At 35.8% G+C, this 21,301-nt stretch overlaps 3 protein-coding genes across 4 annotated transcripts; 2 read left to right on the top strand and 1 right to left on the bottom strand.

Moving 5' to 3' along the window:
• The first annotated feature begins 1,476 nt into the window (after positions 1–1,476).
• On the top strand, positions 1,477–3,988 carry LOC121799393 (protein POLYCHOME-like). Its single transcript, XM_042198757.1, has 3 exons — positions 1,477–1,624; positions 1,989–2,385; positions 3,215–3,988. The coding sequence occupies exons 2-3, from the start codon at positions 1,990–1,992 to the stop codon at positions 3,563–3,565; spliced, it is 747 nt and encodes a 248-aa protein (XP_042054691.1). The 5' UTR covers positions 1,477–1,624; position 1,989; the 3' UTR covers positions 3,566–3,988.
• A 707-nt stretch (positions 3,989–4,695) lies between these two features.
• On the top strand, positions 4,696–6,321 carry LOC121800259 (cytochrome P450 93A3-like). The gene is made up of 2 exons (XM_042199832.1): positions 4,696–5,598; positions 5,679–6,321. The coding sequence occupies exons 1-2, from the start codon at positions 4,696–4,698 to the stop codon at positions 6,294–6,296; spliced, it is 1,521 nt and encodes a 506-aa protein (XP_042055766.1). The 3' UTR covers positions 6,297–6,321.
• Positions 6,322–9,067: 2,746 nt separating this feature from the next.
• On the bottom strand, positions 9,068–13,752 carry LOC121798710 (bZIP transcription factor TGA10-like). 2 transcript variants are annotated; one of them, XM_042197844.1, is made up of 11 exons: positions 13,221–13,752; positions 13,019–13,113; positions 12,426–12,508; positions 12,200–12,313; positions 12,002–12,070; positions 11,836–11,895; positions 11,657–11,734; positions 11,489–11,561; positions 10,868–11,139; positions 10,109–10,348; positions 9,068–9,412 (listed from the first exon to the last, which is right to left on the bottom strand). In XM_042197844.1, exons 1-11 carry the CDS (start codon positions 13,361–13,363, stop codon positions 9,263–9,265), a joined length of 1,377 nt encoding a protein of 458 aa, XP_042053778.1. In that variant the 5' UTR covers positions 13,364–13,752; the 3' UTR covers positions 9,068–9,262. The 2 variants fall into 2 exon arrangements, with proteins under 2 accessions (XP_042053778.1, XP_042053779.1); XM_042197845.1 differs by having other exon boundaries at positions 11,492–11,561.
• Between the last annotated feature and the right edge of the window lie 7,549 nt (positions 13,753–21,301).

Here is a 21,301-nt window from a genome sequence, read left to right as displayed (position 1 = left end):
GAGAAGTTATGACACCCATTCTCAAATATATATCTGATGTTTGATAAGATTACAGGGAGTGATAACAAATTAGCCATTATAAATCTAACCCTCAAATATTACATCTAGTGCATATGCTAATAAAATTATCGTACTTTTTTCATCCCGCAGATGTTATCACATTTTAATCTGGTACCGATTTTCTACAAAAATATATTTTCTCCATTTGATTAATTGTCACTAGTTTCAATTTCGTTCTGTATATCAATAATTATCACACTTATTTTTTTACTACTTTTGATAATGAACTTATATTGACATATTCAATTAACTCATTCCACTCATATTTTATTAAAAAAAAAATAAAGTAACCATACTCCACAAACTTTCCTTCATATGTTTTCTTTAAATTTCGAATTGAGTCAACTTGTGACAATTAATAGTGAACAAATGGAGAAATAGAAAATGAATTGAAAAAGATAGTAAAATGTGGATATTATATATTTTTATATTATTAGTTTTATACTAAACAAATGTGACTGAGCAATAAAAGAAATAAAAATGAAAGTAATAGTTAAATATATTAGTTAAATAAAAGAGGTTGAACCTTAGTTATTAATATACGTTGATTTATTTAAATTTAACTTATGTGAGTAGAAAAATTATGAGTGGTTAGATAAAAGAAATAAAAATGAAAGTAATAGTTAAATATATTAGCTAATTTATTTTTAACTTTTATAAAATTATTATACCAGTATATTGTGAATATCAATTTTTTTTATAATAAATTAAAAAGAAAAAATAATATTCATAAAAAAATTAGCATAATTTTGAATTCAAATATTTGATGTGCAAATATGTGAAGAATAGTTTATTATAGATGGCTTAAAATTGAGGGACATTATGCATACATAATTATATTTTATATAGCGTGTAAAATTACATGTTTATTCATGCCTATTTTTGTGGCAGCTATGTATTTGGGCCGGCCCATAAACTTCTAACAAGCTTGCCCGTATCGCTCTTGACAAGAATGTAAATGAATCAGAATCTACAATTAATTTATGTATCATCATACCATAATATAGTTTGTAATTTAATGCATTTAAGCGTAAATTTATTTCTAAAGTTACCACAAAGTAAGTGACAAATAAAAAGAAAGTAATCACAACTCTGATGTGATTAAAACAGCAATAAAATTAGAATACATGTATTTATATTTTTCATCAAAAATGTTCTGTCATAATTCACCATATATAAATTATTAAGACATTACATTTTAAGTATGTAATTCAAATTTAGAAGAAATTTCGTCAACATTTTTGAATTTTGTCCCAAAAATAGGAAAAAAAAGTGATGCGGGGTAGAGCAGTAATTTAGTCCACAGTGAAAATTGAAAATAGATTTTTTTACAGTGATATTAACGAGCACATATGAGTTGTGGCAAGTATAAAGGCCGCCCAAATTTCATTTGAAAAATTCGCCAGTTCACCTTCTCTGTTTCGCATATCCAAATTCCAAATCTCGTCTTCTTCTATTTGTCTCACTTCGCAGACACGCAGCTGAATGCCCAACGCCATTGCTGTCTAAATCTACTTTGATTCCACGATTGAAGTCCTCTCGAGATTTTCCATACAACATTAAGGTGCCTAAGAAAGATTTTTATTTATTTTGGGGTTTTCTATCGATTAGTTCATCGGCATGTCAAAAACTGATTGGATTTTATGTTGGATGATGCTTCGGAGTCTTTCATTTCGGCATATATGTTGTTGCTGGTATTCAATTTTCCGGAGTGTTTGTATTTCCAGATTCTTTTAATTTCTTCATTTCTGTTGAGTTTAGGGTTATAAATGTTTCGGTTATTAATATTTCATCAACAATCTCTTACTGCGGTATTATGCTGGAAAAATATCGATTAAATCTGCGCATGAAATTTCTAAAGAAATCGTATACTACTTCTGTTCGTATCTGAATAGAGCAATGTATTGTGTTGTTGGTGAATTTGATAGAATGCCGGAGACGAGAGACAGATTACCAAGGGAGGACGACGTTATGGCCTCGTACAGCAATCGGAGGCGGATCATTAGCGGTGGGAACAGAAATTCGGAGGTTCCCATCCTAGTGGATGAGGTTGAGGATCAAGCAGCAAGAACTCCCTTCCGGTGGAGAGGTGCTTCAATGGTGGCTACGCCGGCATCAATCGTGGTTACACGTCAAAGGGGTGACATCGGAAGTCCAAGATTTGTGCGTTCCCCAAACTTTGGTAGATCATCGCCACTGGCCATAGGGCGAGAAAACATGTCCCCTGTGGTTGGAAGTGGCCGTGGTCTCCGAGGGCGAGGAAGCATTCTTTTGCCTGCTTGGTATCCAAGGAAACCTCTCAGGGATATCACTGCTGTCATGAAGGTAATGTTGAAAAAATTAAGAAATATATTTATTGTTTCTTGACCTATCTTGACTCTGCATTATTCTCGATTGGTCGTGCTTTGTGTTAGAAAATATGAGTAGCCTTTCATAAGTTGTTGAATCTTTTACATGCAGGATTAGTGATTTCTAGTTAGAACATTTTGCATCTGTCTATTTATATATTGTTCATTAATTATGGATATTTTCGGTCTTTTGTATCATGACATGCTGGTTTGGGAGCTCCCATCTCTTGGATATGATCAGACTATTTGCTGATGTGAAATTAGTGATTCAAAAAAAATTTAATACCGAGGGTGAGTTTTGTGTGTACACTAACTGACATTTAATTATCAGAGAGTAATCTATTACCAATTATGGTAACATATTAGTGAATTGTGTTATCATTTTGCCTCTAATTACTAATTCATTTATTTAAGTTAAAGAATTGGTCTACTTTTGTCTTAAATGTTGGTTCATTATTAACTCACACTTATCAGAGAGTAATCTATTACCAATTATGGTAACACATGAGTCAACTTATTGAATTCAATTAGTAATAATTCAGCAAATGACTAAGATTTTTTTCTTATAATAATTACTTCTTTACTAGGATTCTGGAGATACAGTCATGCATATGATTTATACAGTCATGCAAATATAGTGTAACAAATGTTCCATGATTCTTGAGCATGAACATGTTAATGCTGAATTTTGTACAGGTTTCCAGATCAGACTAATATGCACAAAGTTTGAATAAGCAAGTTTTGGGACACAGATCTCTTCCAATATATCTTGTTTAGTACTAATTCTGAGATGATTCTATGAACAGGCAATTGAAAGAAGAAGGGCGCGTCAGGAAGAAGGTGAAGGCCTAGAAACTGAGAGTCCTGAACTCCAGGACCAGATAGTTCATGATCCATCTGTATCTACTTCCCCACTTCCCATTGCTGGAATTAGGCGCTGCCCACCAACTGTTGGCAAAGTGCCAAAGATATTGCTCAATATCACCAATCAGAGTGAAGGAGGATCGACTTGCTTAACACCTCAAAAGAAGCTCTTGAACAACATTGAGGCAGTTGAAAGAGTGGTGATGGAGGAGCTTTATAAGCTAAAGAGAACTCCATCTGCTAAGAAAGCCGAAAGGCAGAAAAGAGTGAGGACATTGATGTCAATGCGCTGAGGTTTGACTGTTCATCATTTGTTGCATCATCTTCCTCAATCAAGGTTGAGATTTAAGGATGGGGGGTTGTCAGAGGACAATGAACATCTGACTGGTTAAGTACTGTTTATCATCTCTTGATGATTGGATTCTTAGTTTCACGATCATCCCTTAATGATCAAACTATCCACTTTAGAGAACATCCTCAGTTCTCCCTAAATGTTCATATGCTATTAGAGGCCATATAGATTAGCAGAGATCAGTTAGGCAAGAACAAGAGAGCTCGTTGAAGCATGTTGGAGTTATCAGTTTTTTTACTCCTGCTATTCAATAGTTGCAGTAAAAAATATGTAAAATTCTCATTTTCTGCTGATAACTGTTGACTACATTTTCAAGTCATACCAATGAAATGTCTTACTACTTGATGTATGTTGTGTTACAAGAGTTGGCTCCTTATCATTCAGCTTATGTTACTTGAAGCTGGAATATTAATAGTTTTTCATAGTCATGTATGATGCCAGAGTTACATATTTTTAATGTCTGCCAAGTTCTTTATCAGCTAAAAGCAGCAGGTATATTCCATGTACTGTTCATTTCTTCAAATATAACGTCAATATTTAAGATGCTTACCATGAACTAGTACAACATGATCATATAAATCCCAGAACAGAAGTATAGAATCAAACAAGCAGAAACAGACAAACTAGCAGCAAAGACTTGGTCACAGATGTCTGCAAAAACAGTGTCAAAATCTTGATGGATACTAGAAGAATAACAGGCATTTAATTTTGAAATTTATCTTCAATTACAAAGACAATCTAGGGACGTAGTTCTTTTTCTATTTGTCACTGTTTTTCTTTTTAATAAATCTGCTTCATGCCAGGATAAACCAACAAATGCACAAGTCATAGAGAAGAATCAGAACCAGGCAAAGAAAGCAACAAGCTAAGAAAGGTATGTTGCCGGCCGGCATAAGGGAGTACATTACAAATACTTAAAAAATTGATTATGTAACAGAAGTTATAGTAGAAGTCAAACATATAATCTTGAAGCAACAGAAAAGTTTACCAAGTCAAGAACTCCTAGTAAGAGAACTATATAAGAATCCTACATTCCTTTTATCATCATCGTTTAGAGATAGAGCTTCTATAATGGCTGAAATTCAAGAATATATCATTTTCTTTCTCATATGGCTCGTCTCCGCCATTCTAACACATTCATTCTTCAGAAACCGATCTTCCAAGAGACTCCCTCCGAGCCCTCTAGCCCTGCCAATCATCGGCCATCTCCATCTCCTAGCTCCAATACCTCACCAAGCATTAGCCAAGCTCTCAAAGCGTTATGGCCCATTGATTCGTTTATCTCTTGGCTCAGTTCCTTGCATAGTTGCTTCATCCCCCGAGGTCTGCAAAGAGCTGCTCAAAACACGCGAAAGTTCCTTCCTAGACCGGCCTCAAACAGCTGCAACCGACTACCTGACATATGGCTCCCAAGACTTCTCCTTTGCGCCTTATGGAACTTACTGGAAGTTCATGAAGATCGTGTGCATGTCACAGCTTCTCAGTGGACAGATGCTAGACCTGCTACAGCCCGTCAGGAGCCATGAGATAAAGCAGCTCATTCGGTCCTTGGCAAGGAAAGATGGGAAATCAGTTGACATTGGGAGGGAGCTTATTATGATGTCAAACAATGTGATTTCAAGAATGATAATGAGTGAGAGGTGTTCTGAAGACGAAGACGAGGCTGGAGCAGTGAGGAAACTGGTTCAAGAAACTGCAGAGCTCACTGGGAAATTCAACTTATCTGACTACATTTGGTTCTGCAGGAATTTGGATCTGCAGGGATTTTGGAAGCGGTTGAAGGAGGTTCGTGACAGGTTTGACGAGATGATGGAGAGGATCATCGAAGAACATCAAACTGCTAGAAGGAAATCAAAAGAAAATGTTGAAGAAAGTGAAATTGTGAAAGATCTACTCCACATTTTACTTGATATAGCAGAAGAAGGAATTTCAGAAGTAAAATTAACTAGAGAAAACATCAAGGCTTTCATCCTAGTAAGTTTCTATTTTGATTTCATCTTCATTTTCCATCAAATTCTCTTGAAAAAAGATGTAATTTTTTTGGTTAATTGTAGGACTTATTTGTAGCTGGAACTGATACATCAGCCATCACTGTAGAATGGGCATTGGCAGAGCTGATCAATCATCCAAACATCCTGCAAAAAGCAGTGCAAGAAATCGACTCTTTTGTAGGGAAAGAAAGACTAGTCCAAGAATCAGATATACCGAGTCTCCCATACCTGCAAGCCATTGTGAAGGAAACACTTAGGCTTCACCCCACAGGGCCTATGAGTGTTAGGGAGTCCACTGAGGACTGCACCATTGCAGGGTATGACATTCCAGCTAGGACTCGACTGTTTGTCAATATTTGGGCGATCAACAGGGATCCTATCCACTGGGAAGATGCACTGGAGTTCAAGCCAGAGAGATTCCTTTCTAAGGACTTGGATGTGAGGGGGCAGCATTATCATTTCTTGCCATTTGGGACAGGGAGACGAGGTTGCCCGGGGACTACTTTGGCATTGCAGGTTGTTCAGACGACCTTAGCCTCACTGATCCAGTGCTTCGAGTTTAAAGTCGAGGGAGGGAAGAGCAGCGTTGATATGGAAGAGGGGGCCGGGATCACTCTTCCGAGGGCTTATCCACTGAAATGCATCCCAGTATCCAGACTCAGTTCTATTCTATCCATGTAAGACAGAAAACAGAATCTGATGTATTGTTCTCCATGTTATTTTGCAAAAGATATATAGTATTAAGTGCTTAAAGAACAAAACTTGCATACAGATAAGTCTGATAGATCTTTGTCTGTAATAACATGATGTATCAATGATTAAGTTCAGTAACTCTACTAGAGTGTGGATGAAGAAACTTCATCAAGAATCCAACCTCTTAACTAAATAGAAGTGGATCAAATTCTAAGGAAACAATCCAATTTCATTGTGGTAGAGATAGTAACAGATCTAATTAACATTGAGCACTGCCACAGTATTCATGTAACTTGGAGCATTCATATGCACAAAGCACCTTATTAGGTGGATTGTCTTCATTCTTACAATGGTCATAGAGGATTTAAATTCCCAACGGAATAAGAGAGTAGTTAATTAATTATTACTACTAAAAGTGTATTTCTAACCATACAAAACTAAGACAGGTAGACAGCTACTAAATCTAATAAGGTTGAACTACTCCTATTTAAGCTGGACAAAAAACCTAAACAGGGAATTTTATTTATGCTTCTAATTCACTGTGGGCTTAATTTGTAGGATCAGACAATCAAGGCCCTCTTCCTCATGGTCAGCCACATCATCTCCAAATTAGGACCCATTGATAAAGTAAAGGGAACAAAAAAAATGGTGGAAAAATCTACTTGGATAATTGTATTTTCTTTAGCAATATATTATGTACACACAACTATAATTCGTGTAGGATGTAAATGAATTAAACTTATACCAGTATATATTTCCGAACAAATTAAATCTTAACTTTTTGTTAGTGTAAAATGCACATTGAAATAGGATGAAATACTATTTTGATATAGTGATACGTGCTTCGTGTTCATCATCAAACATTGATTGGATCTTATGTTATTCAATATGGTTCAAAGACAATATTACTCATATGAGATATTTACAGGAGACAAATAATGGAGGTCGTGTGGAAGATGGTGGTTGGAAAAGAAGGAAATACAAATAATAATAATGAGGACCAGGGACGGAACTAGGATTTTAAGGAAGCCGGTGCTGAATTTAAAAATAATATTAAAATATTTAATTTTATTTTTATTTATAATATTTTATAGTTTTTAGGAGACACTAAATAATAGTAATTGTATTAGACGGATCAGCATGACTTTAAACTATAAATAATAGTCTTGTTATCAAATTTTTTTTCGAAAAAATATTTCACTGATATTGGATCACTTGAATACTCTATATGCTCTTCTACTATAGTATATGGGAGAGAGAGGTCTTTAACTTTATCATCTATATTTTTATAGTAAAAAGGAAGTAATTGTCTCAAAACTTACAGTATAACATATAATAATATGTATAAAAAGCAGTAGCATATAAATATTCGTAATATTGAAAAAATAGATGAATATAAAAAGAGACCAAAGAAATATCATAAATAAAGTATACACTATAATATTAAGAGGAAGATCACAAAAATATTAAACTAAAAATGGTGCGTAGAAACTTGGAATATGATAGAATATTTAGTATCGGACCTTCTAAATAATGTGAAGTTGTATAAATAAGATTTAATATACTAATTAATTAGACAATTAGAAATTTGGGCTTCCATTCCAATCACTAATCCCTAATGACCCAAGCCCAACATAAAATATAACTAATAGCCCAGTAAGACTATCTTCTTCCCCAAATCAAATTTCTCACACGCACAGTTGCAGAACGACGATGGCGGCCAGGGCGGGGAGGATACTGGGTCCGACACCAGCCAAGCCCCCGATGAAGCGGTGGCTTGGCCAGTGCTATCTCCGTCCCTGATGAGGACAATATCTGTTGAATTTAATCTACCTACTACCAACTACAGATTATAAATATTCTACGCTTGATTTATTTATTTCCCTTCTTCTGCTACATTCATCGTTTCGTTTCCACATACCCATCCTTCCTCTATAGGGATGTGATCAATTGCTAACTATTTAACTCGCTAACTCTGTTAACTCAATGCAGTGTATTAAAAATATCAATACATAATTTTGTTGAACTTCAATATACTGTGTTGATATTATGTGTTGACATTTTTAATACATTGCATTGATGAGTCAGTAGAGTTGAGAATATAAGCACCCCCTCTCTATATATGTTCGTTTACTTAACTAATATTTCTCCCATTTAATAAATATTATTGTTTCACTCTCTACACTAAACAACTTTCCCTTTCCCTAATAATCAAGCGCAAACTGCCATAAAAAATCGTAGTATACTAAAAACTGAACAAATGAAAAATCAGACAAATAAAATATTTGTATCTTGACGTCCGTTTTCTATAAAATTTTCAAATAGGATTCTTGAACAATGTTGAATTCCTAATTATGTGTTCACAACACCGAGATTGAATAAATATTCTACGAGGTACCGCTGCATATTTAATTAGAGAGGTTAGGGCATTTATGAAATTAATGTAGTGGTGAATTATGATTTGCTGTTTTACTCAAACATAGTTCATTACTGCACTGAAATATCAGCACAAACTAGTTGACGTAACTATCGAAAATCACCACATCAATCTTGCATGCCAATTTTTCGGTCCAAATTTGGTCTCGATTATAATATAAAGCATTAATTATGATTCATGCTATTGAACAATCCAAATTTAATCTTAATTATATATATTAGCACGTCCCATCATTTAGTAAGATCAAAAGCCGGAATTAATTTTCATTTGGTATATATACAACATTAATTGCCAATTGCCTGACATTGAAAGCAAATATATATATCGGAAAAGTGAAAATTAATTATTGATCGATCAGTACTTGTAGTTGTACCATTAATTAATTAATTTTTACATTTCTCTGTGTTCCTACGTACATACCTCCTTAATCATCAACCTAAAAGAGAAAAGAGAAAAAAGAAAATCCCATGATACATAGAAAGATAGATGTCTAAATTATGTCAAGCAAGGTAGTGATTTACTCCGGGAGGGGGCGAGCTACCCAGAGCGAGCTGAGGGCGCGGAGGCGGTGGAAGTACTCCGCGATCGCCAGAAAACACCGCGCGGCCTGGCGGGTGGTCAGGATTTGGTGCAGCCGGTGGAGTGTTTGGTGCCTCAGATTATCTGCCTGCACTCACTCAAATTTTTTATTTATTGTTTAAACTCTTGAATACTACTCCCATAATTTTTGTTGAATATAAGTTTTTAACAAGTCTACAACTCATCATGCATGAATCTTGACTTTATAGGATTTTGATTATTCAATAATCTACCACACCTGCTTACTTTTCTATGTTGGCATGATTTTATAAATATCGGGCAGGTTAATGAATACAATATGGAGTAATGATTGTTCAGTGATATAGATAGCGGACACGTGTCGAATAGCTTCTTATATTTTCTAAATTAAAAATAAAATAAACATTACAATGAATGGAATGTCACACGCCCGTCATGGGGGTATAAATGTCTTTTTAATATTCCCTTCGACCAATTTAAGGTACTTACGTGTCAAATACTCATGAATTCAAAGCTAATTTGTTTTATTAAAATAAATAAATACTAAGATCTGAAATGCTGGATTAAATGAGAGGGAATATATTAAAAATTGGGCATGGTCAAAACGGTTAGAAAATGACATCAGAAGCACATGATGGGTCAGGTGACAGGGATATTTTTGTCCCACCACTTATTTACAACTGTTATATTGGATATTTGCTTCCACTGAATTTCATGCTATATGTGAATTATTCCGATTTTTTATGAACAAATGTAATAATAAGGTACGTATTTAAAAGTAAAAATAAAAAGCAGGAGTAAGTACCTGTCGAATGAAGCCTTCGAGGGTGGAGAGCTTGTTGATGGCGAGGGCCATTTGAGGCATGTAGGTGTTGATGTTAGGAGGGAGTGTGAGTGAGTCTGAAGCAATGGTTTCTGAAAGGGAAGCAGTCAGAGATTCAAGCCCTTGTGACAGACCTTCTTCTGCCTCTTGTGTTGATTGTTGAACCCCACATATTGTCATCAGTTGCTGCTCACTCAATGGCTCTACTTGCCTCATTATTATCTGCAAATTCATTTACTTTTTTTAGTATTTTTTTACTACTAGTAAGTAATTACCCTTTTCTTGAATCTATTTTACTATGGATTCAATTAATTTATAACATGAGCTACAAAAAAAATCCACTAGAATCCGAAAGTACAAGATTCCAATGGAAACAAGAAAAGAAAGAAAAATATATGAATGGTGGGGGTGTGGAGAGGCATATGATGCAAGAAAGGGAAAAAAGGCGTGCAAGTATAAAACATACACACACACGCATAGAAACCAAAATCAGTAGCAACAGACATAGGCTTTATGGGCTACTTGTGAATAAAACCTACCAATCTCCTATAATTGGTAACGCCACACACATTTATACGTCTAAATTCTTGTCCCACAACTAATTAATGCCTCCTCACTTTCATGCCTTTACAAGGAATATTCAATAATTATTTGCAAAAAACCCTGTCCACTTATTAATTAGGGTTTTCGTTCCTTATTTTGGGATTTATTAGCTAGGGTTTTATTTATCGATGTACAAACCTTAATGACCTCGGACGGCCGGAAGCCGCCCATCCACATGAAGCACCGCTCCGCTGGCGTCTTCCACATGCCGGAGACGAGGTGGAAGACATCGGATTTGGCGATCATGCTCTTCAGGTTGATAACCTGATCGTAGTGTGCCAAGCAGTTGTCCACAAACAGCCTGAGCTCGTTCTCCGCTAGGTGCTCGTGCACCGCATTCCGGAGCTCCACCGTCAGACGGTGGTGCTCCTCTAGCCACCGGGCGTACTCCATGTCGAACATGGCCGTCTCTGAAAACGAGGCATGTCAAATAAATTTTTTGATGTTGTGTAAACAATATGAAAAGAAAGTACTCCCTCTATTCCATAGTGGAGTCATTTTGTAATTTTAGTACGTTCTATAGTAGTAGAGTTATTTTCATTTTTAATAAAAGTCAATACATTTCATCTTACTTACTCTACTCTCTTTTATCTCTCTACCTTTTTAATTTTCTACTTTATTCTTCCTTTACTTTAACTCACTTGACACAATTTTTTCTTAAATCACGTGCTTGAAAAGAAACGTATCCACTACCGCTGAACAGAGCGACTAGTAATTATAAAATTACGGTTAGCTATTTATGTACTACTAAATTGGTACCACGATTTATGTTGCTCATAGCAGCAGGAACGCTGCCTTGGTCTCCCAAACTAGCATTTCCTATAAGAAACCCCTATCAATTGGGAAAAGAAATTATTAGAGCTACTTGAAAACAAAATTTGATTAGCCTAGATTTAATAAATTGAAAATCAATGAAAAATAACTCACTTGTGTTCTAGCTCTTTGTATTTCTTGCTCTAATTGAGAAAGCCTCACCCTACTTGATTCTAGCTGCTGAACATAAGCCTGCAAATATAATTAACAAGTAATGAACCCAAAAATCAATAAATACATACATATATGTAGAAATAAAAATAATCTTGTTGAACTAGCAGTCTAAGACTTGCCTTCTTCCTAAGCCTGCTTTTCCTAGCCGCTTCTCTATTCTGAGCAAGCCTCCTCAACGTCTGCATATGAAGAAATAAAACTCAAAACCACACACATACCCACATTGTTGTGTGTGTGTGTCACATATGTAATATAAACACATGGAAAGAGGGCAGAGAAAAGAACCTTGGGGTCTGGTGTTTTTGGTCCTTCTTGCTCCGAATTTGAGGTAGGACCTTTGCGGTTTCCCTCACGCTGCCACAAACAACATTTGAATAACAAAACATTTTAATAGTATTATTATTATTATAACTACTAAATCTCAGTTTAAAAGAATCTTTGCTATATATAATCCCTAACAAACCTAATATTTTATGTCCTAACCTTAACTGCTTTGCCCGAAGCGGCATTAGTTTTAGGGTTGGATAACTCCATGGACGGCTCAGATGATCTCTTGGAGCCGCTCGTTGATGGAGAAACTAATCCAGTACTATTTGGCTACCAAACACAAATATTTAAACCAACCCATTAGCTGTTATATACTACTCCACATAAACTTTTAGAGAGAAAAAAAAGGAATTAATCAAGAAATATTCAACTGTTTTAGTACCTTTGATGTTGTAGGTGATGGCTCTACATGCATTGGCTGTGAAGGGAAAATGTTGAGAGTTGGTGGCCTCATCCCATAATTTTCTGCAAACAAGAAAAACAAAAAGAAAATATAATTAGGTGAAATTAATGTCTCTCTCTCCCCTTAGAAAAGAAAGAAATTCTGACAATAATAATGGAGAAGAAAAAAGAGGAAGGAAAAGTCATGGAATTGAAGTGAAAAAAGGATACAAGATAGAGAAAGAGCAGGGAGAAAAAAAGATGAAACAAAAGCACCCAATCTGTGTTTGGTACTGTCATTTGTAGTACAATCAGGCTGCAGAAATTCATGTATCGGACGAGTTTGTTACATTTACATGCCGTGGTCCCATGGTTTTCAGACCAGATGATGGAATTCAGAACTACATCATTTTCTTCTAATCTTTAAGTATTTTAATTTTACTATTAAATATCAATTCTGGTCAAAAGAAAGGACAATCAGCGATCTCGATTCCGTTTCCTTTTAGCATACTTTCTTCATGAACCAGAACAACTATTCCCGACGACAAATTTAAATAAAGAAAAGCATAAAATTGGAATCGAGAATGTAATTACGTTTGAGGTCGTGAGCTGAATGATCTTGGCCGTCGAGGTATAAGAAGAGAGCTTGATCTAGCTCGCCCAAGTCGTAGGTGCTTGAATCATTGCTTCTGTGTAATAATTCCAGATCAATTATTACAACAACAAACATATATTAATTAATTAATAATTATGCAACTAGAGAGAGAGAGAGAGAGAGAGAAATAGTATTACTAACATATTGAAACTTCCTGGAAAGGCGGATGAGGAAGATGGGTGCATCATCCCAAATGATATCTGATTATTTTGATGATAGAGGAGTTGATTCTGATGATGGAGCTCCATTTTTTTGTTAGAGCTGCTGCTTTTATTTGAATCCATGAGAGAGAGTGAAGTCAGAGAGAGAAAGATAGCTTCCTTTCTCGGTTGCAAACTGCGGCGGGCATACTCTTCTTCTTCTTCTTCTTCACTTTTTATAAAAATCGGAGATCGCCATAACCAATACACATATGGAGTATATACCTACTAAACTAGAGAGTTGAAAGAGAGGGAGAGAGAGAGAGAGAAGGGGTTTGAGTCGGCGATGGTGGAGGAGATAGAACTGAAGAATTGAATGCAAAAGACAAAGACTATATTAAGGTAGCCATCTTTCTCTGAAATTCAAGGCGACTTTTTGCAAAAAATGAAAATATTTATTTTAGTCTTGTTTTGTTTTGGTGGGTGTTGAAGATAAAGCGGTCTTGTATGAAATCTAATGCCTTTTCTCTCTCTAAAACCGATTTAGCCATTGAAAAACAGGCATATGATCGCCGCTTTTGAGTGCCTTGTCCGAGCAGGAGAGCTCCTCTGAATTGACAAATATGCCCCCGTCTCACTGTTGGCATTTTCATGCAGCTTTTCAAACGTACAACTGCCAACAGCGAATGGGACATCTCTGCGCCATGTTTCTTTCACTAAGATACCTATAACTCATACGTACTGCTCATACACAACAGTGGGGCATTCGGGGCATAATTGGAACAAAAGTCACATTATTCAAATAAATTAATTCTGACTCTATGTCACCTTCAATTTGTGCTGGACTATATTACAACAAAAACAATTTTATGTTTTTAAACACTGATATATGTTCATCGCCTTTATAATTTTGATGCAAAATGAGAAAGTTGACGTGGCGCATTATTTATGTGAATTTTATGTCCACGTGAATTAATGAGGCATATAATTACAATTTTTTGACAACCATAAAAATTTGGGGGTATTAGATTTCCCACACTTAAAAAAGGCAAAATGGCTTAAAATTTATGCATTATTTGCTAACTACTAACTCTTATAGTTTGCATTAGGTGTTTGATAAAAAAAACAATTCTATGATGAAAAGAATGTTTTTATATATAGTGGCCTAGCATCAACTTCAATAATGATTACCTTCTAAAAAAACTTCAGTATCTATTCAAAGAAGAAGAAGGAAACCAAGGGTTCATATCTCGTATTGACAAATAATGAGTAAGCAAGCTAATTTTCCTTGATGAAAATATTATTGAACGAACTCAATGTTTGTGGTTTAGATTAAGGTAAGCTGAACATATTTAGGTAGATGAACAATTATTTGAAACATAGTGCGCTGATTTGTTAAATTAGGAATGATATTAGTACGATCGTCCATCCAATTTAGCATCTAAAATAAAGATAAAACTTTTTAAACGTCTTTCTCTTCTTATGAGCATACAAACTTTTCCTCACTCAACTAATATTAAAACGCGTGCACTCCCCTTGTTGGAAGTAATGGCTAATTTTACCATTTATGATTATGGTTTTATCTCCTTTTCTCCCACTTGCCTCATTCTTGCAAATTTTTGTATAAGCACTCCTTGTTGTGTTGGGTATATAATTTACTCTTCTAGATAGTAGTATTAAAGATCACGTTACGGTAGACTCAAGCATGAACTCTTTAAGAGCATCCACAATGGCGCATATATAGCGCACCGCCTAGCCGAGCGCCGGCGCTAGGCGGTCGCTAGGCGAACCATTGGAGGAGTCGAAAACCGCCGAGCGGTTTTCCGGAAATCAATTTCGCCTAGCGCTAGGCGGTCAAAATCCGTTGGGCTATGCGCTGGGCGATCCGCTCGGCTCCATTGCAGCGCCCGGATCGCCCAGCCGATTTTTTATTTTTTATTTTTTATTTTCGAAACACTATATATACGCGATTTGCACTTCATTTTCATTCGCACCACTTGTATTAACGAGTACTCTCTCTATCTTAATTTCTGTACAAGATCAACACCGAGAAATGGATCTGAACAACGAGCCTAGTTTAGGGACGAGCGGTTCTCAAACTCCCCCAATCCCCGTTGGAGGCGGATGGAATCAGATGCCCGGGTACTACAACATGTACCCGTGGCAGCAGATGCTACCCGGGATGCCGATCGGAGGGAGTCCGCCGGGGGGGTTCCCGGCGATGCGGGGTTGGGCACCCAATATGCAGATGATGCGGGGGTGAGCACCCAATATGCAGATGATACCCGAGGGAGGTTCGGCGACGCAGGGGACGCCGGGGGGCGTACCGGCGACGCAGGTGACGCGGGGGGACGTCTATCGCCCCAGTTTTGATTTTTTGACTGATTCGTCGCACACATCGACCCCAACGGATGCGCAGTTCACGCCGAGCGGTTTTGATGATTTTGCATTGTCGGATTTGGGGTTTGATAGTCTCGGAGTTCGGGAAACTCCCGTTCTAACGGGGGGAGCAGTGCAGGGTAGTGGCGCCCCAAAGAAGAAGGGCAAGGGAAAGAAGGTCGGGGAGTCGTCGCAGCAGGGTGGGGATGACCCCACGGTACGGAGAAGGTGGACGGACGAGGAGAACGTTGCGCTGTCAAAGGCGTGGGTGAGTGTTTGCGACGATCCTCTTGTTTCTAATAACCAGAGGATCGTCAACGTGTGGGGCAAGGTAGCAACAACCTACCAGCTATTTTACCCGGAGGGGAGGCCACACAACGGGGAGTATTGCCGGAAGGCGTGGAACCGAATCAGGGCTGCCGTCTCCCGATTTTCGGGTTTGTACACCAACGCCCTCCGCATGCAGAGTAGTGGCCAAACGGAGGACGACTGCAGGAGGATAGCGGAGAAAGCCTTTCCCCAGCCCGGGTTGTATAAAGACTTCACCTACTGGAACTGTTATCTTGTGTTGAACGACTCCGAGAAATTCCGAGTAGGTGTCGACGCTGGCTGGCCGAAGAAGCAACGACTGAACTATACCGGGGATTTCAGCGGCAGCAGCGGTGGTTCCCACGACCTCCCCGAGACGGACCAGGTGTCCCCAACCCTCGTTCGTTCGGCCGCCGACCTCGCCCCGCTGGGCAAAAGCGGGCGCAACGGGAGGCGAGGGGGGTCGCCGGGGGTTCCCAGGAGGTCCAGTCGGCATCCCCCTTTGACCGCCAGTCTACAGAGGATCTCAGGTACTTCGCGCGTCAACAAACGCGCCAGATGATGGTGAAGACGTTAGCCGAATGGCGAGCGGCGACGGACCCCCAGGAGAAGAGATTTCTCTTCACATTGCTCGAGAGCATGAATGACGATCTGCGTGGAGACGGCAGCGGCGGTGGCAGCGGAGGCGGCGGTGACAGTGGCGACGGAGGCGGCGGTGGCGGTGGCGACGACGGAGGCGAGGGAGCCGACGAGTGATTTTTTTAAAGTAATGTACTTTTTGCGATTTTGAATGTAATTTTTTTTAATGTACTTTTTAAAAATTTTTGTACTTTTTTTTAATTTATTGTACTTTTTTAAAAAAATTAAAATAGTATTATTAATGTTTCTCGTATATGTCTCGTAAATTAAATTATGTATATTGTGTTATTAGTGATGTGGCTATTGATGTGGCTGGGCTATTTATGATATGGCTAGACTATGGCTGGGCTATTTTTGATGTTGCAGGAGGATTTTTAGTATTGATGATGTGGCAGGAGGAGTTTGTGGCTAGGCTATGGCTGGGCTATTGCTGGGCTATAACCACTGTAGATGCTCTAAACTTCAGATATTAACCATTCTACCACTAGGTCAACTCACACATAGTACATAATTTACTCCCCTCGCTATCAAATTGAGTAGATATACAACTTCTAAATATATTTTGATAGGTTTGAATCTACCAACACACTCTGCCGAGTTATCAAAAGTTCAAAACACCTTTAAATACGCTCATTTCTTATCGTGGGTCCATGAGTCGTTTTTTTATTTCTGCAATAAACGTATAAAATTAATAAATTTTATGTATTACTTTAACTATGGATTCAAATTTTGGAGGTGGAATTTTTTTAAATTTAACAAATTATAAAGAAAATTTAGATATTTTACATGTATTGTAGTACTATAATTGAAAGAGAAATGGACTTCTCACTCAATTGATCCATTGATCCCTTTTTCAGGAACTGGTGCATCCTATCTAGAATTTACTTTTCATAATCCTAAAATTCGCTCGTTTATTTTATTATCTATTTCTAGAGTTTTGCAGTGATATAAATATTTAGAAAATTAAAAAAGAATTTAAAGTTGACTTTTCTTATTAGGTAGAGAAAATCAACTACAATATACGGAGTATATTTTTCCTGAGAAAAGGGATTGGTAACCATATACATGTCCTTTTTTTTTTATTATATATAGACATTATAGATGCGACGCATTAATATATATTCACCCTATATATAATCTACTCCATATAATATAATATCCTATTTTTTATACAGTATCATGAGATAAATACTGGCTGCAAAGAAGTAGTTAAACTGTAGTGAAAGCACAAGTCATTCAAAATGTTATACGGTAGAGATTGGATAGTGTGCTCATTTTCGGTAAAAGAAAAGTAATTTTTATAGAAATTAATTTTCTAACTGAAAAGGGAAATTACGATCAAATTAGAATAAAGATCGATATATCGTTGCATCAACTCTTGACAAGATTGAAGATCTGAAATTGCAAGAACATATCAAATCGCAAGAACATATCAAATCGCAATCCAATTACAATTTATACATACTCTTTTTGAAAGTCCTACACGTAGTCTATTTTTATGCAAATTATATTATGCAAATATGTATATTTAGATTAGACTCCGACTCAGACTCCAAATTAAATAGGCATGTGATTATTTAGAGTCTCAATCTTTTATATTTTGACATGATTGGTCCGACCATTGGACATACCTATGTGTGTCGTCATGATTAATAGCTAGATACTATAGTGTACTAATTATAACAAGGAAATCATCAATAACGTTTCACGGATCTTGATTTATTGTATACCTATGCAACGAAAAATATATCAAATACTCCGTTAGTAAAGTTTGGCATTTTTTTAATTTTACCATTTTTGAATATGGAGTTTATATTCCATTAATCATTCTCACTTATATTTTATTACTATAAAACTGATACTCCATAAAAGTAAGATTTACGTTTTACTAATTTTTTAAATCAACTTTTAATTACATTTCTTAAATCTCATGCCTCGTCAAAGTGTGACAAATTTTAAGGGGTAAAGAGAGTAGCGTACAACCAGTATCCCCACCTTTTAGATTTAGACTTTATGTAGAAGAAAAACTCATACATGAATGATATGCCAAAATGACAAAATTTTACAATATAGAGTTAGGGGTATCAATTAAACTTGAAATTATCTGGTTAATTCGAATAGAATGAAAAAAAGTATGATTATAATTGAAAATTTATAGCTCAAAAATTATTCAATTGGAGAGGCTAACATTGAAAATGGCTTGAGTTTGATTTTGTTGCTCCATCTGATCAAAAGTATTTCTTGTTATTTGATTGTCATAGTATTTTATTATTTATCTGAATTTGATAATAAGCTTTCGATGTTGATAAAATTCATATACCTAGGACCGAGTTAATTTATTGATCATTGGAGGAAAAAAAATGAGTGCACCCAAAATTATAAGTACTAGCTAGCGTTTACATAAAAAATAATGGTGATAAAAGTACAAAGATAATAAAACAAAACATCTATCTCTCTGTGTTTCTCCACATAGACTTTTTGTTGAATAAATAAAATGAGGCCGGGATTATTTTGGAGTAGGTAAATGTACCTATATTTGAATTTTTAAGTGAGTGATTATGTAATTTGAAATTTAGGTCTTACTCGATGGAAAGGCAATTCAAGCGTCTAAATTCTAAAATATTTTCACCAACTCTTACATCCCCAGTCGATGCTTTTAATATGCTTAAACAGAAAGGGACAACTGAGGTGTCAGGGGCTCATATGTATTTAACAATAACTATAGCAAAATAATGAAGTAAAGATTTAAATACCAACTTGTTATTCTATGTGCACTTTTTGGTTAAATAATAGCCAAATTTTTCATTTTTACAAAATTCAACTTTATCTGCCAATTATTCACAAATTTTACTCCATGAAGTCACGATGGATTTATTTTTACCACTATGATGAAAAGGACACCATAGTTAATAGTCCTGTACACAAATTTAACTAACTGAAAAAGTAAATTAGTTTTTTAAGCCTAAATGATCTCTATGATATATTTAGGTCACCAAATCTTGTTTATGTTTAAAGAAACCTTCCATTTCGCAGTCAAATGGATTTTCTTCTAATTATATTAGTCAAACACATTGAATGATTTGTAGTAATTGTATTGGTCGAATTCGAGTATGTATATTCAAAAAATTTCAATTTTCAGCAATAAATTAAGCACGCGCAACCTTAATTTTTATTTCAAAACACCATAGAAGAAATAGTACTTGGAATTAACAGTTGCGGTAAAAGTATAATTTTTGTCCCATAATTGTGCTTTGTGCTGTGAAATATTTATAATAAAGTTAGTACGTATCAGAATTCTGCAGTGAAAAAAGTAAATATTTGAAGTTCTTTATTTTTTAAAGGAAAATATGAGGAATTAAACACTGTGAAATTCTAAAATATCCTAAGCTACTTGATAGTAAAAATATTAGGAAAGCAATCAAAACATTGACTTTTAAAAAAAGATGCTACATATTCAGATACAATGAATCACACTACTCTCGTAAATTAAATGTTTTTTTTGTGTGCGCGCCTATTTTTAATTACTTTTTAAAACCGTATATGTGCAACCACCAATTAACATTTTTTAGCTTTGGCAATCTATAATTGGTTTTATGTCAACCATTGACGCAGTTTGGTTAGCAAATAATTATTTCATTTTAGACTTTGATTGTTTCTCCTGAACTTGAAACTAATTATTAGATCCGAACAAGTTATTTAACATAAACTCGTTTCATATTAATACGTAATGGTTATTGTTCTGTACGTCGTTTAACTAATTCGAGGAGTAATTTTATAAGTAATGAATTTTAGTGATATCGATGGAGCCAATTTTTCGTGATTTTGATTGAGCAAATTTGAAGTTATTCTTTTGGGGTAATTACACTAACATACACCAACTTTTTCGCTTTGCATATGAAGGTATAACTTTCCACTTACAAATATATGAACTTTCATTTATTATTTTACTGGGATTAATGGTGCGAAACAATATAATTTAATCATGAGTGAAACCTTATCGTTTCATTCACTCGAATTCGTAAAAAAATGTAGCTTCATCGACTCGAATTCTTTAAATAATAATCTTATTTTGAACTTATTTTTATTTAAGCAGTACATTAAAATTTTGAGAAAAAAAAGGCAGAGAGAGATGTGGGAGCCACCTGGTTTCTGTTTTTGGAAATTTTTGAAATAATTGAAAGAGCTTTTAGCCATGGGAATTGTGATCATGGGTGTCTTGTCTCGACCCAATTCAATATGAAATTTCTTGGAGTTTGACATGACTAGTCTTCCTTCCAATACATGTTCCATCACTCAATTACGTGATCACATTTCATATGTTCACATTTGTATGTATATCACTAATAAAGTGGGCGCGGATTGAATTACGGATCAAAATTTATGAGTATGTAGGTGATTAACGACTAATATCGACGAACTATTAACGAAGAATCTTTTCACGGATCATTGGCAAAAGTTGATGCAAAACTTACGAGCCAAAACCACCTTCTACATTAAATGTAGAATCTTTCATGGATCACTAGCATACGTTGATAGTTATGGTCTAACGAGTTGGGGCTGGTTAAAATCAAGTCAAAACTCATAACTATGGAGATTTCATGCACCTGTAATCGACATTGTATATGTATGGTGGACTACCTCCATGTATTATTCCACTATACGTATACAAAATGTCCATTACAGGTGCATGAAATCTCTATAGTTATTCATTTCGATAAAAGATAAAGTTATTTTTGAACCACTCTCCTTATAAAC

Source organism: Salvia splendens, chromosome 4, assembly GCF_004379255.2.
Source record: "Salvia splendens isolate huo1 chromosome 4, SspV2, whole genome shotgun sequence".
Taxonomy (NCBI): Eukaryota; Viridiplantae; Streptophyta; class Magnoliopsida; order Lamiales; family Lamiaceae; genus Salvia; species Salvia splendens.
This window is presented reverse-complemented; position numbering and strand designations above follow the sequence as displayed.